Here is a 15204-nt window from a genome sequence, read left to right as displayed (position 1 = left end):
ATTAACAGCATGCTAATAAATTGCAAGATGTTATCTTCCCTAAGCAAGGACACTTAGGAGCAGATGATTTACACCTCTCCTCTGCAGCTGGAGAGTGAGTAGGTTACATCACCCTCACCAAGGACAGAGAGCACCGAGACCCTGTTGGTGCCATCAGCGCCAGCCAGACCCCAGAACAGTTAGTTGGAATAAATAACAAAAACCCATTTAGAGCGAGACAAATCCAAGATAAAAGCACAGCAGTGAAGCTGGCCAGAGAATGATCCCAAACTCCCCTATAAGCTCATTTTGATGCATCAGTACAGTAAAGAACACACCTGGAGAGCTGTTGACTACTCTGTTGAGACCCTCCCCTGAGAGCTCCCCTAAAACTCCTGCCTTTAGAAAGCCGATAAAAACCCTTAAGACAAAGACCCAATACACACTCTCTCTTAAGCACCCCTACCCACCCACCCCCCACCGTTTCCTCAGGCGTACCATCTTTGCATTGTTTCTCCTTGCAACCAGGGGAGCAGTGGGCAGTGGCAGCTCATCCAGAGCTAACCCCCAAACCTGTCTCCAAGGGACCTTTTGGTTCTGTAACTTCCTTTCCTGAGTCCACACAGCCCAGCGCGGCTCACTGCTGTTACTGTGATCTGAAGCCTTTCCTTTGTTTCCCTGTCCCCAGCTTCAATAAGTGTGCTCTCAGAATCACGGGAACTCATCTCACGGTATCGTTCCTGCACAGTCAACAACCCACACCTTCCAGACCATGCAGGGGCAGACCCAACTTTGTCCTGGCCCCCTTCTGGTGGCAGTTTAAGAAATAATAGATGTTGATTATTCCATTTCAGAAGACATTGCTCCACCTTATTCACTTTTAATGGCTGGAGAGTATTCTGTCTGCTTTTCTTGTGCTGTAATGTCTTTTGATATTAACCAAGACATTTCTACCCCTGGGTCCTGGACAGAGGAGGAGAAGTCCGTGGTCAGTGAACACTCAAGTCAGGCCGCAACTATGCCTGTTACATGGAATCACTCTTCTGCCTGATCCCCCAAGGGGATCTGGCCCAGCTTTTCTGGGGTTACTGTCTTTCAGTTACATCAGATTATCTATGTAGATGTCTCAGCAAACACTTAGCCAAGGACAAGGCTCTCTTCCCCCGGGAAATTCAGGCAGGCCCTAGTTGCTGCCCACACAGGGCTCCACATGTCTTCCTTGTATTTGTAGGCTATAGAGGAGAATAGGTTACTCTTTCCTTTTGCAAGTGGGAGAGTCTACCCTTTATTAACCTTTCTTTATAATCCTAATTATTCCCAGGAAACAGGTTTAGCAAAAAAAAAGGCAAGAAACAAAGACTATTTCACAATTTACGTCCAAGCCAAAGGCATATGATGTGGAAACAACTTTCTGAAATAACTGACAAGCAGGCTTTTTCAACAGTTCCTTTTTCTAATTCAGGCTTCTCTCCACAGACTCATTGGGAACAGAAAAATATCCAAGAGCAGCAAAAACATTGAGAGTGCATCAAAACAACTTTATGAACAAAATCTGGACTCAACAGGCTGCTAGAAAGGACTCACTTCCAATGAATGCCATTAAACATTAAAGAGCTTCAGGAATTAATGTGCATACATTTCCTAATATTGCTGTTTGGCTGCAGGAAGGAATGTGAGAAGATTACCCATTTTATCATTGCAACTATATACATACATTCACAAAGGGCAACTTTCTAAAAGTGGCTTCCAGGAAGCAGTTTGGAGAGGTCAATGGTCCAAAGGTGAAGAAGGCCATCATAACTGAGTAGCTCTTGGGATACGGTTTATTAAAAACTAACCTCTCCAAAGTAAAGTAGTAAAGATTTACTTAATGGTGTGGTGCAACCCTTCCTATTACAAAATGACCAGGAGACCAGCCCAGGATTTCTGTTACAAAGAAAGCTCAGGGCGCCCCTGATACTGAGGTTAGGTCGCACAGAACCCCGTGCCACCTGAGGGTTTCACAAAGGGCTGCTTGGTGCAGGAGAGGGCTCGACGAAGAGCTATTTCCCTGATTATAAAAACAATGCATATTCATTGCAGAAAACACCCATAATCCCACTACCCAGATATAATTAGTTAAAAACATTTTTACTGTTTTCCTTTCAGTCTTTTGAATATATATATACTTTTAACGAATACAGAACTTCTTAAAAAACCAAAATTGGCTCTAACTGGCATGGTTTTTGTATCCTTTTTATGTATAACTTCATTGAGATATAACTCGCATATCATACAATTCACCCATCTAAAGAGTACAATCAGTAGTTTTTAGGATATTCACAGAGTTGTGAAGCCATCACCATAATCAATTTTAGAATATTTTCATGACCCCCGAAGAAACCCTGTTATCCATTAGTAGTCACTCCCCAGTTCTCCCCGACTCGATGCCTACCCAACACCATCCCCGTCAGCCCAAGGTGACCAACCACTAATATGTCTCAATGAATCTGCCTATTCTGGACATTTCATATAAATACGTGGGGGTCTTTTTGTGTGTGACTGGCATCTTTCACTAGGCACAACGTTTTCAGGGTTTTCCATGCTGTGGCAGGTAGCGGGACACGACTCCTTCCGATTGCAGAGTGCTGATCTGCGGTGTGCACGTACCACTTCACCCATTCATCAACTGATGGGCTCTCGGCCATCTTCCAGTTTTGGCTATTGTGAGTAATACTGCTAGAATACTAGCGTGCAAGTTTTTGTATGGACATGGGTTTTCATTTTGCTTGGACATGTACTGTACCCAGGAGTGGAAGTGCTGCATCATATAACTACGTTTAACACTTTGAGGACCCACCGAGTGCTCTCCACAGCAGCGGCATCACGCCACACTCCTGCCAGCAGCGTATAAAGGTTCTAGTTTCTCCACACCCTTGGTAACACTCATTATGTCTTTTCATTCTAGCCATCCAAGTGGCTGTGAAGTGGTATCTCATTATGTTTTTTTTTTAATTTTTATTGTTTTTCAATTACAGTTGCCCCCCTTTTCCCTCCTTACTTTCCCCTGCCCTGTCCACCCCCCTTCACATTTCCCTGATGGTTAATGACTTTGAGTGTTTTTTTATGCTTATTGGTCATTTGTATATCTTCTTTGGAGAAGTGTCTATGCAGATCCTTTGTTCACTTCTTAATCGGGTTACTCACTTTTTTATTACTGAGATGTAAGAGTCCTTCATATATTCTAGGTCCTAGACCCTTAGCAGATGTGTGATTTACAAATACTTTCTCCCATGTGTGGGTTGTCTTTTCATTTTCTTGATGGTATTATTTGCATCACAAAAGTTTCCAATTCTGATAAAATCCAATATCTCTATTTCTTCTTTAGTTTTGTGCATTCTTGGTGTCTTATCTAAGAAGGCTTTCCCTAACCCCAAATCACAGAGATTTATTCCTATCTTTTCCTCTAAGAGTTTTATAGATTTAGCTTTTACATTGAGGTCTACAATCCATTTAGAGTTCGTTTCTGTATATGGGGTGTGGCAGGGGTGCAGCTCCATTCCTTGGCATGGGGGTGGCCATTGTTGCAGCACGATTGGTTGAAGAGACTATTCCTTCCCCCACTGAAATGTGTCGGCACCTTTCACTACATCCTTTCTAAAATTTATTTTTAAATTATATATATGCCTTCATATTTTTTACTTATTATATAAGAAGCACTTTTGACATTTAAATGTTTGAAAGCTGACTTTGAGGGAAGGAAAGGGAAAACCTTAGAAAACCACACTGCCAATTAAGATTTCCCGGTTTCTGCTGGATTCCTATTTATTTTGCCGGGTTCTCATCTCCTGATACCACCAAGCAGGGAATATTGCTAACAAGATAATCAGTGCAACTGGTTCTAATAAAGATAGTACTCTCCAAACCTGAGGCAGCCTACATTATCTCTAAACATTTCTTAAAACCTTTCATCGAAGAGAAAGTGCCTGACATGATTTAAAGACTGGAGTCTTGCGCCTGGAAGACAGGCACACCAGTGCCTCACCGGTGGTCCACTCCCCTGCGCAGGCCCCTGCCGGGCACGCAGAACCAGCAGCCTCCCCGGCCAGGCTACCCTGAGCAGATCTGCAGGCAGCCCTGTAGGGTGTCCCTTCCCAAGGCCCCCACTTTAGGGCTGATACTAATCCACCTTTAAATATTTTTTATAAGTTCCCTTATTTTCTTGTTTTCTGAATTACTCTTTAAATCTCCTCCCAGAAACCAAGTAGACTACCCCAACAAGATGATAAAGCTCCATGTCTCCTCAGCCTGCCTCCTGGTCTCTCTCACTGAGCTAGAAGTTAAGCTGCCCGGGAAGAAAGAAGAAGGTGCCAACATCAAAGGGTTTTGGAGACTTCAGAAGCTGGCACAGCCTGTGGTTGTGGGACAAAGAAGAGTCACAGGGACAAGTCAAGGATCAGCAACTGGTCTCTAGCCACTACACATCCGCAGAACCAAGACCTTCCTCCCCAAACAGTGGTACTTTACAATTCAAATGTTCAGCTCTAAAGTGATTTCAATACGCAGCACCCCCTGAATGTGTTTTTAATTATTATGGGTAAAAGTAACCAGCAAAGGTATTTTATCACTGTTGAATACAAATCTAGTCTACATTTACTGCTGGGAACCACCCTGCCTGATTTCAGAAACCACGACCCCTCCGGGCTAAGGCTGAATAAAAAGACCTTAGGACCATAAGCCACTTAGGAGACAAAGCTTATCTTCCTTGTAGGGGCTCTGCCCCTTTCACCTCACCCTGCTTGGCCCCAGCCGGATGACGGGATGACCGGTTAGCCAATGACGGGTAAGATTCCTCAAAGCAGGGATGACCCAAGACAGGCACAGTTGCCAAGGGGTCCTCAGGGAAGGACTTGGGGAGCTATAGAAAAAGGGGGTGATGGACCCTCGCGCCTCAGCTTTGACATAGCCTGAGTCCTCCTTCTGTCTGCAAGAAGTCTCCTAATCTCTTGGCTGCCTTACTTCCCCGCCCCGACTTAAGCCTGAAACAATGCGGGGGGAGATGGGTGTGGCCCTGTGCTAGAAAGGTAGGTTCCCTGGGGTGATCAGGCCTAAGAAAGAATGCATAAAATCCTATGAAACCTACTTCACTAATACCCTCAATTTAAATGATAAGGGTCCAAGCACGAAATGAGTTTGTTCTCCAAAGTTTTATGGCTCTTTAGCTATCTGACCCTGAATCTAAATAAGCCCTCATAGTTCTTTAAGTGTTATCTATTGTTTGATCATTTCTGCCTGCTGATGATTGATGAGCTGTGTGTGTGTGTGTGTGTGTACCCTGTATTCCTATGAAAATAAAACCTAATAAAAGCCTGTCCAGGCAAGGCACAGGCCCGGCCCTCTCTTTCACTGAGAGAGCGTCTGTGTCATCCCTTTTCCTCCACAGGATTTCTGTAGTCCGTGTGAATTTGTCTGTCTCATTCATAACTCCAAGGACCCTGCGGGCCGGTGTCTGCATCAATTTACAAATTATATTCCTGGTGTTTTCCACACTGGTTTGGCTCCTATGCACCAGTGTCATTCACCTCCTTATGTAGTTTAGCATTAGTTGCCATTAGACCTGGGGCCCTCAGGGTAAGAGATGCTTTGACCATGGCCGGTGAGAGGCAGCAGCAGGTGGGGGTGTGGGGGGGAGAAGTTGGGGCAAAGGCTGAACTGTGCCCCAAGCCCCCTCTTATGAAAGAGGCCCCCGCTACCCCGGATGGTGGCCAACACTGAGGAAGTGATGGTGTAAGTTGAAGAGATGTCAAAGGTTCCTTTGAGTCCCTCTTGGATTCATGTTACCAGAGGCAATATGGACCCTAAGAAATAGCCTGGCCTGGTCTCTGGCAGGAGGAATGAGCACTAATGACACATCTAAGAGGTTCACATCTGGCGAGACTGGGGAGACTCTTATTACCAGTGGCAATGAACAACAGTGTAACCCTTGTGGAGAGAAACTTGGCACTACCTAACAAAACGACGCATTCATTTACCTTCTGATTAGCAGTCCCACTTCTAAGATGTCACCTTGAAGATACACCCCCAACACCACAAGAATACTCATGCACAAAGTTCTTCATCACAGCATGGTTTGTAACTGCAAAATACTGGAAACAATCTAGATATTCATATAAAAGAGCGCGCGTTCACTATGAAACTGCTGTACAATGCAGTGAGTACTTCGCAGCTGTTTAAAATAAGGGGAGGGGGAGATAGCTACGAACTGATGTGGGGTCGATTTCCAGAATGCACTACTAAGTGGGAAACAAAAAAGCAAAGTGCAAAAAAGTAGCCATGGTATGCTACCCTTTGAGTAAGAGAAGAGGAAATAAACCCCGAAAGGATAAACCAGAGACGACGGAGATTGGCTCATGGCAGGCGTGAGTGGGAATGGCATGGAGGAACAGGAGGAGGAGGGTGGGGGAGATGGCACTTTTCTGAGAGTGTCTTTGCACAGCTCTGATTTCTGGAGCCAACTTAGCATTTCTCATGCACAGAATACGGAAATGAAATCAAGGATGGGGGGAAAGTCCTTATTTGCTCAAAACGCATAATTAGTAAGAAATAAAACGAGAAAGAACTATCCCCACTCACTTAAGAAGGACAGCATGAGAAGTAATAAAATAGTGCCATGATATTTCACATCCTACACGCTCTTCTAAGAATCCGCTGTTCCCTCAGCGAGAAGTGGAATCCCTGCCCTTCTCCTTGAACCTGGGAGGGCTTTTGTGACCACCCTAACTAACAGAGCACGATGGAAGTGACATTATTTTACTTCTGAGACTAGGTCCTAAAAGGCAATACAGTCTCTGCTTGGCTCTTTCTCCAGGGCCGCTTGCCTTGGAACCCAGTCACCATGCTGAAGGAAGCCAGGCCACCTGGGGAAGAACTGAGGCCCCTAGCCCCCAGCCCTTGGCCCCAGCCGAGTTCCCATCCAACGACAAGCATCTCCTTGCCAGCTGTGCAAGTGAGACACCTGGGAAGCAGATCCTCCTGCTCCCCGTCCAGCCTCCCCAGCTGACACTGTATGGAGCAGAGAAAAGCCTTCGTTGCCAAGCCTGGCCAGATTACAAACTTGTGAGCAAAATAAATATTGTTTTTAGCCACCACTTTTGGGGCTGTTTGTTACTAGTCATAGATAGCTAAAACACACACCTAAGCCTTATTCAGGACCATCACAACTACCAGATCACCCTGAGAGCCAGGACGTGATCCACACAAGCTCCAGGCAGGCCAAGTGGGTGCAGGAGCCCAGCACTAAACCTCACACGCTTTCTTCAAAGGCCCTTCTTTCAAAGGCAGTTATCTCTGTTCACATAATTCTGGCTCTCTGGTTTCCAAGCCCATGCAGATGAGAATCACTAAACTAATGAGGATGGGGGTGGGAGATGGGGGTGAGCACTCAAGGAAAAGCCAGCTAGAGACACACACACCCACACCAGCCAACTGACAACCCAGACAGAACACTGCAGAGTCTGCAGTCTGGGAAGGCCTTCTGACCACAGCAGCCCTGTGTAACAACAGGCCAGGATTTCCATTTGCTGTATGGAGTCTTTATCAAGAATAGATTAAATCGCTCCTGCCTGCTCTGCCTAAGGGGGCGAGGAGTAAGCTGTGCTTTTCAAATTTGCATCAAACTTAGGAGAGGAAGACAAATGTTTGCTGGAAAGGAGGCTTATACTAGAAATCCACCCCTACCCCCAGCACCACTGGGTTGAGAGGCAGGCCTATTGGCCGTCAGGGTCTCCCAGACCCCAGTGATTGCACGAGAGATTCAAAAGGCACATGGAACACGTATGGAGGAAACAGTGTTCTAAAACCTGTTTTAATTTCAGGAACTCTTTTTAAAAAGCAAGCTTCCTGTTAGATAATTTTCTTACATTAGCACACAATTCTCCTCTTTATTTTCCTGAGCCTGATGAATCCAGGCAGCTGATAGGCCAGGGAGAAAGGGAATTCAGAGGAGGAGGAGTCATCCTGATAAATCGGTCATTTGCAGGACAGTTTCATGCTAACGCACTCTAACCCAGGGACAGGTCTACTTCCCACTCTTGCTGGTAACTTTGGGCAGAGGACAGAGGCAGTGGGCCAGCCAAGGCCTGGCACACAAGAGGTGCTTATGTATGAAGAAAGGAGTTTAAGTAGAGGATCAGAAAAGCCACAGCCTGGCAGCCAACATTACCTTTTTTCCAGCCGTGGGGCTGCTCTCCGCACTCTGCACAGGGCTCCTCTGGGGACTTCGGTTCTCTTGGGGGACACACCTGGCCATGTACACGTTGTAGTCCAGAAGCATCTTCTGCCGCACACTGCCCACCAGCTCCTTCTGCTTCGGCTGGGACATAATCTCCTCCATGCTGCCTTTACTGCTGCTGCGACTGTGGGTCAGGTGTCCCGAGGGACTGCTGTGTCTGCTGTGTGAGGGCAAAATGCCTGTGGCAAAGAAGTGAGGGCTGTTAATACAGACCAAGTAAAGGACTACAAAGTCATGAAATGCAGAGCAAACGTGACTGGGTCACGTTGAGAAAAGCAGCTAAAATGCTATAAAATGACTACTGAAAAACTATTTATAAGGTCATTTCCCACCCTGAAAAATGCCTCTAATAATAGATAATTTTTTAGAACAGTTTTTACTCCTCCCCAACAATTCAGGGTAATGGGAGCCATGAAATAAACTGGTAGGTACCTCCTTCTCTTTTCCTGGTGATATTTAGGGTCAGAAAAAGAATGACACACCCCCAGGGGCAAGTGGAAAGTGGTCAGAAAGGTCACTGTAATTCTGAACTTCTTCCATTCAGCAAGTTTCTTATCAAGAACTTCTCTGGCCCAATTCCACATCAAAAAGAAGAATAAGACATAATCCCTGTCCTTGAACTTGGGCACGTAGGCAAGTAATAGAAATTTTCTGTAACAAGCACTGTAGCTGAAGCACAACTAAAGGACTTCTAGGGCAGAAAGAAGGGAGTACCACCTCTGCCCAAGAGACCCAGGACTGATTTCCGCGGGTAGTGGGCGACCTCTGGCCTGCCTCTGAAGAAACAGTGGGCACTGTCCTGGCCCAAGACAGGGAAGAGCATTCCAGGGAAAGGACAGCATGTGTAATAAGCAGTGACAGGTCATGGTAAAGTTAGTGAAGTCTCATGCAGAGGTCACAAAGCACAAGGACAGGAATGAGCAGAGGCCATGGCTATGAATTAAATGCAGTGAGTTGGGAAGCCAGAGGACCCTGCATTTCTGTAGTGATCCTGTATTTTCTTGGGGGACATAATTGGGGCTAAGGGCTTGACACCCCTAGATCCTTATCATAAATAGGGTTCTGTTGCTGCTACTTCTCTCAGAGGAGTCACAATATATAAAAATAAATATAATCCTAAGGAACCAGCAAAGGCAAAACACATACACCTGCAAATGGTTCCATCATTGGTTGAATGCTTCAGTATAAAGGGCTGCAGTGATCAGCCTAAAAGGTAAATGATTCATGAGAACACACCTCAGGTGGCAGAGAGTCAGTCATCAATTCAGAGTGGGCTTCTTTCCTTCCTACCTGGGAATCTCAATTCTCCTCCAACACGCCCTTTAAAAATACATAAGCATTTAGCGCACATGTCATTACCTGGTTTACTTCCAGAGACACCAGGTGGCTTCTTGATTTCCGACCTCAGCTTAGATGCCAGAATAAATCTCCTAAACCACTCCTCTTTTTCTCGGCCAGTTCTCCCAAAGAGATACAATATCTGATCTCGCTGGCCAGATCTTGTTCCCTCCTGAGGATGGGGTGGCTTCTTAGGGTCCTCACTTCCCAGGTCTCTCTCAGCTGGTAGCTTTTCTTCAGAAGTCTCTTTATCAGTCTGGGCCTTGGACATAAAGTCATCTTGTCGACCAAGCTCGATGCAAATGGGGTACTTTTTATTCCAGATTCGTTTTCGAGCCAAACTTTTAGGTACAAGATAAATCTACAGAGAAAGGGAAATGATTTACATACTAAATTAAGAATTTGCTACATTGTGCATTAAAATATGCAGAGCCCAAATGCAGACTTCATAGTATTTTTGACTAAAATGATGAATGTGAAATAATTACCACCTGTCTATAACATGACTATAGAAACTGGAATAAATTTTTAGAAATGACTTATTCTTCAAAGTTACTCCAGGAAGTAGATGTTTTAAGAATTTTGCAAGAGTTACAGATATCTATAATTTTTAGGTAACTATAGCACAATAACTAGTTAGTGGATCTTCATCTACTAAGTTTGGATATCAACTGAGTTTAATGACCCTGGGCCAAATGTAAGTGGGGAGGAAAAAAGGAGTTTATGAAACTAGATCTAGATGGAAAGCTCAAGTTTATTACCCTCAAGTTAAGAATAAATTTAGACTAAAGCTGTTTTAAATATTTTTGTTATTTTGGAGAAACTTAAAGATCACTCACATGAGTTATAAGAAGAACAGAGAACCTATAGTGTTTGGAGTAACAAATAATTTGCATTTCTCAAAAAACACAAGCATATAACATTTTTGTATCAAAACATATTTTGCATATTTATAACTTTCACATTTATAGAGACGTCATTAGTTAGTATCCTAGCACCAACACACATCGCGTTTCACTTGGCTGAGAAACGTTAACTCTCAAAGTGTGCAGCGCCTGTGCTCCTGAGTGTGGTCCTCGACCAGCACACGGGGGTCACACCTGGGGGTTTACAAAAATGCAGACTCTCAGGCCCCACTCAGAATCACAATTTAAAATGATGTTCAGGAGATTCATATGCACATTAACATTTGAAAGGTTCTACTCTAAATTATACTAATACTGTTGACACACACACACAATCTTTTTAGGGAGAAAATACAGTAATGCAAGTAAGACGCTTTTCATTCATCAAAGTTTCCAAAATCGGTTGGGCTCACCTTGCTGTCTGAGAGGTCGTAAATTTTCTGGCTGATATAGGTGACCTCTGGCTTTGTTTCATTGTAGCTTGCCCGCCTGGATATATTTTTATTGGGCTTTGAAAGTCTTAAGGTCTCACCCTCAAGCCGAACAAACACCGAATGTGTCAAAGTCGCATGGTAAGTTTCTGGATCGTAGTTGTAAATTTCATTCATCCATCCCTGATGGGGAAGAACTTGCATTAGTAAAATCAGAATAAACATACATCAGATTCAATATGAAAAAGATGACCACTGTATCCGGGACACTGAAACCAAACTTAATGATGACTCAAGTGTCAATTCATTGATGACTAGAGGTTGCTAAGACAAGTACTTAGCATGAAGGATAATCAGTGCTGGGGAGCAATTTGGTATGTTTTGGGTAACTAAAAAGGTGAATTTGGGGGACAATGTCCATTGTCCTAAATAAAAGATTCTTTTCCTTTTTTAAAGCAGACAAGCAAATCAGGAAACTCAAAAGTTTTGTTCATGTAAACAGAGCAAGTCTTTGCCCTGACCTCCTCTGGCAGGGGTGGGGGGGGTAATCCTACCCAGCCTGGCCTTCCTACGAAGCCAGACACACCCTCTTCTCAGCCTGCTTGCAAAAAAGCCTTGAAATTTCACAAACCATAACTCATGCTACCATTCCAGGACCCAGAAAATACCTACCACTCCATTTCTATCTCACTAAAATCATGCAGCAAAGCAGATCATCGAGAATTAGGCATTAAATAAATCATAGATATGATTGATATGTCCAAAATCAAAGGTGTAGCTCTGACTGGTATGGGTCAGTGGGGTGGGCGTAATCTGCAAATCGTAAGGTCACCTGGTTGATTCCCAGTCAGGGCACATGCCTGGGTTGCAGGCCAAGTCCCCAGATGGGAGCATGTGGGAGGCAACCAATAGATGTTTCTCTGAAGCATCAATATTTCTCTCCCTCACTTTCTCTCTCCCTTCCCCTCCCTCTAAAAATAAATAAATAAAAATCTTTTTAAAAAATCAAAGGTGAATAGTAACTTAAATGAGTAAAATTGTGCTCCAGGGTTCCCCATCCCCAATCAACATAAATGTACTTATGCATTGATTTGAGGGCTGGATGAAAGAAGGTGAAGGGCTCAGCCAAAAAACATATATACGTAACACCTAGACACACAAAAGTGTGTTGACAGCCAGAGGGAAAGGGGGTGAGGGCTAGGTGGAGGTGGGCAAGGTGGGGGAGTGGGGACAGAAAGAGACTTGGCTTGGGGCAATGGGCGCACGATGCAGTGCAGATGATGCTTTACTGAGTTGTACACTTGAACCCTGTCTGGTTTTGCAAACCAATGTCACCCCAATAAATTCTATTAAAAATAATTTTAGAAATAATTAAAATTATTGTCCAAACACAAAAACAGAGGTCCACATGTGCATTTCCTAAAGTATAAGATACATTCCTAATATACTTGGGGCTCAAGAATGCAGCAGAATGAGAAGGAACAGCAGCCCATAGCAAACTGCAACCCTAGCTGGATTAAAGCAGATTCTCTCAAAAGGAATACTGTATTTCTGAATTTATACCAATGCTCTGAAAGAGGTGCTTGCATGGTTTATTACTATGATATCATCTGCCTATTTTCTACAAGGTCATCTTTCATTTTCTTATGATTTCTAAACATTCTTTACACATCATGGATACCAATTGTTCGCATCTACAAATTTTATTCTCCTCTGATTGTTTTTTAATCATATACTGGCTCACACCTTCTCCTGCATGAATTTTATTACAGAGATGCTACGTATTTTATATGTTCACATCTGTTATTTTTATAAATTTAATTAACTCTCAAAAAATAAGAGCAAATGTTTGAAGCGTATGAGCGGCACACAAAAGCCCGACACCCGTAAAACTGTGCTAACGCTCACCTCGCAGCTGTAATCGACACTCATCACTGAAGGCTCTGCCGGCCCCCCGGGACTGTTTCAGATGACACAGGTAGCCCAGACCTGTTTAAAAGAAGTTCTCTAGGGAATTTTAATTAATATCTTCCCATCCACCCGCCAATCCCCATGTTTTAAATGCCTTTCTGACGAGCAGAATAACACTTACGATCAATGCACTGGAGTGGAGACTGTCATTCTTTTCAAGGAACAGCCATTTCCACAATGAGCACATACTCACTCAATCTCACACTCAAGTCTGGAGGGCCTCTTGCAAATGAGGAGCCCTCAGATTTCCCCTTAGTCATTTATCCATTCATCAAAACCTAAGTTGAATCTCTCTATAGACCAAGTCATGTACCAGGAGTTGGGACAAAGCTTAAAAACAGGACAGCATTCTTCACCCAAACCAACAGAGGAGAATAAGCCTTCATTTCACTATCTTATGACATCACTAGAGCAACCATAAAAAATTTGTCACAAAGAGTAGAGTGTGTTACGGAAATAAAATTAGGCAAACATACTTCTTTGTCTTGGGAGGCATGTGTGAAATTTATGAGGTAATTATATAAATTTATACACACACACATATATATTTCAAAAATGTCGACTCAGTAAGCAGTAGCCACGGGAAGACGGTGTGATCTAGGTGTGTGTAAAGAAAGAGCGATGATCGGAGCGATGAACTGAAAAAGGGAGCAAGCAATACAGAGCACAGGGGGCCTGAAGGGGACCGTATTGTCACAGTATCAGTCTGGGGGCTCTGTTCAGCTTAAGTGCAGCACTAAGTACATTTTGGTTCATAGTTTTTTGTTGTTTTCTTTAGTATGTCATCATGATGAAGTATATTCACTGATTTTCAAACGCTGAACCAGTCTTGCATTCTTGGGGAAATTACATACTGGCCACGGTGTGCTGAAGCTGGATCACACCAGCTCATGAGAGCCGATTCTACCTGTGTCTTCCCAAGGGCACGTTCAGTGACTCGGTAGCTTGCAATTGACCATGATGGGAGTCCTTACACCACGGAAATCAGTAACAGTGCAAAGCAGGCTCCCAGCCCACCCCAGACAGCCAGTTTACCAGCACAACACCACTGCTGTCCTTCTTATACATTGCTAATTCGAATTCGATTTGCTAACGCTTTGTTCATTTTCCCTCTTCGGTGACAGGCTGCTCAGGCTGTGGCCTCCTCCGTGCTAACAGTACTCTACTGAGGTACAACCTGCGTACGGCAAAAGGAACAACTCTTACATATATGATTTTTAAAATACTAATATTAATACTCATAACAATATTGCAGCTGACATTAATCTCATTTTATGATTCAGGCACCTCAAGGTACATAATCTTCTTTCCGTCTGCCAATTCCCTACAATTTTATAAGTGAGGAAAGTGGTGAGAAAGGTTAAGTGATTTGCCTAGAGAGTGGTCTAAAAAAGGAGGTCTAGAAAGGGGAAACCAAGTCTACCTGACTCTGAGGTCCAGGCTACTACTGCCCCTCCACAGCACAGACCCACCCCCTTCAGTCTGGCTAACACCTGGCCGTCTCTCAGGTCATGGCAAAGGTGACACTGCTCCTGGGAAGCTGCCCTGATCACCCAGGTTACTTTCCTCCTATCCCTGCATCTGTTAACTGCCTGGTTTACTTAACCACAAACTCTACAAGACAATCACGGTTGTAAAAAGTGTTTGTCAACTGAATACAGAAGTGTAGCCTTATTCAGAGGGTGGCTGTGAGGATTAAATAAAAGCTGTATGTAAAGCGCACCTATGTAGGACGGGGGGTGTGCCCTTCACAGCCTGGAAATACAGTTGCAGGTTCCCAAGTGGAGACAAGCAAAAGAATGAGCCGAGACCCTACTAAGTGCAGGAAGTTGTAAAGGTTACTTTGAAGCAGACAACGTCATTCCTGTTCCCAATGACAAAAACCAAGTTATAATTACATGAAACAGCACAGGTGAAGAAAATAAGTAACCTCAGAAAGAATCTTAAGAGTAAAACCTGTTAAAACTTTTCAGAACAGAAGCTGAATAAGCTATACCTTACATAGCAGAGAGACGTGTTGTGACTGGAACCCAGGTTTCCCAGCCCCCATGTAGGGCTTTTTCCAGAACACTACAAGCTTTCAGAGGAAACCTGAGGACACGCACGGTGGCTGCTACTTAACCCACATTGATGAGGCGCCCAGGACGCAGACTGGCCTTTGGGAGGCTCAGGCCAAGAGGTTGCCAGGCATGACTCTTGAGTCCCTCTCATTCTGTCCCCCTGGCCTAACTGACCCAAAACTATAGGGAACCAATCTGCCTGGCAATGGCAAATGTAGCTCAGCCCTATGGGAAAGTCCATAGGCGCATGG

The 15204-nt window shown here is 44.2% G+C and overlaps 1 protein-coding gene across 5 annotated transcripts in view; it reads right to left on the bottom strand.

Moving 5' to 3' along the window:
- The window catches only part of TEX2 (testis expressed 2), a 124429-nt gene that overhangs the window by 29962 nt on the left and 79263 nt on the right, over positions 1–15204 (bottom strand). For all 5 annotated transcript variants that reach the window (XM_053910720.2, XM_053910721.1, XM_071219328.1 and 2 more), the window contains 3 exons: positions 10905–11105; positions 9608–9947; positions 8180–8427 (listed from right to left, as the gene is read on the bottom strand). In XM_053910720.2, the coding sequence (XP_053766695.1) occupies positions 8180–8427; positions 9608–9947; positions 10905–11105 (789 nt within the window). The remainder of the gene's footprint in view (positions 1–8179; positions 8428–9607; positions 9948–10904; positions 11106–15204) is intronic.

Source organism: Desmodus rotundus, chromosome 9 (assembly GCF_022682495.2).
Source record: "Desmodus rotundus isolate HL8 chromosome 9, HLdesRot8A.1, whole genome shotgun sequence".
In the NCBI taxonomy this organism is placed as follows: Eukaryota; Metazoa; Chordata; class Mammalia; order Chiroptera; family Phyllostomidae; genus Desmodus; species Desmodus rotundus.
This window is presented reverse-complemented; position numbering and strand designations above follow the sequence as displayed.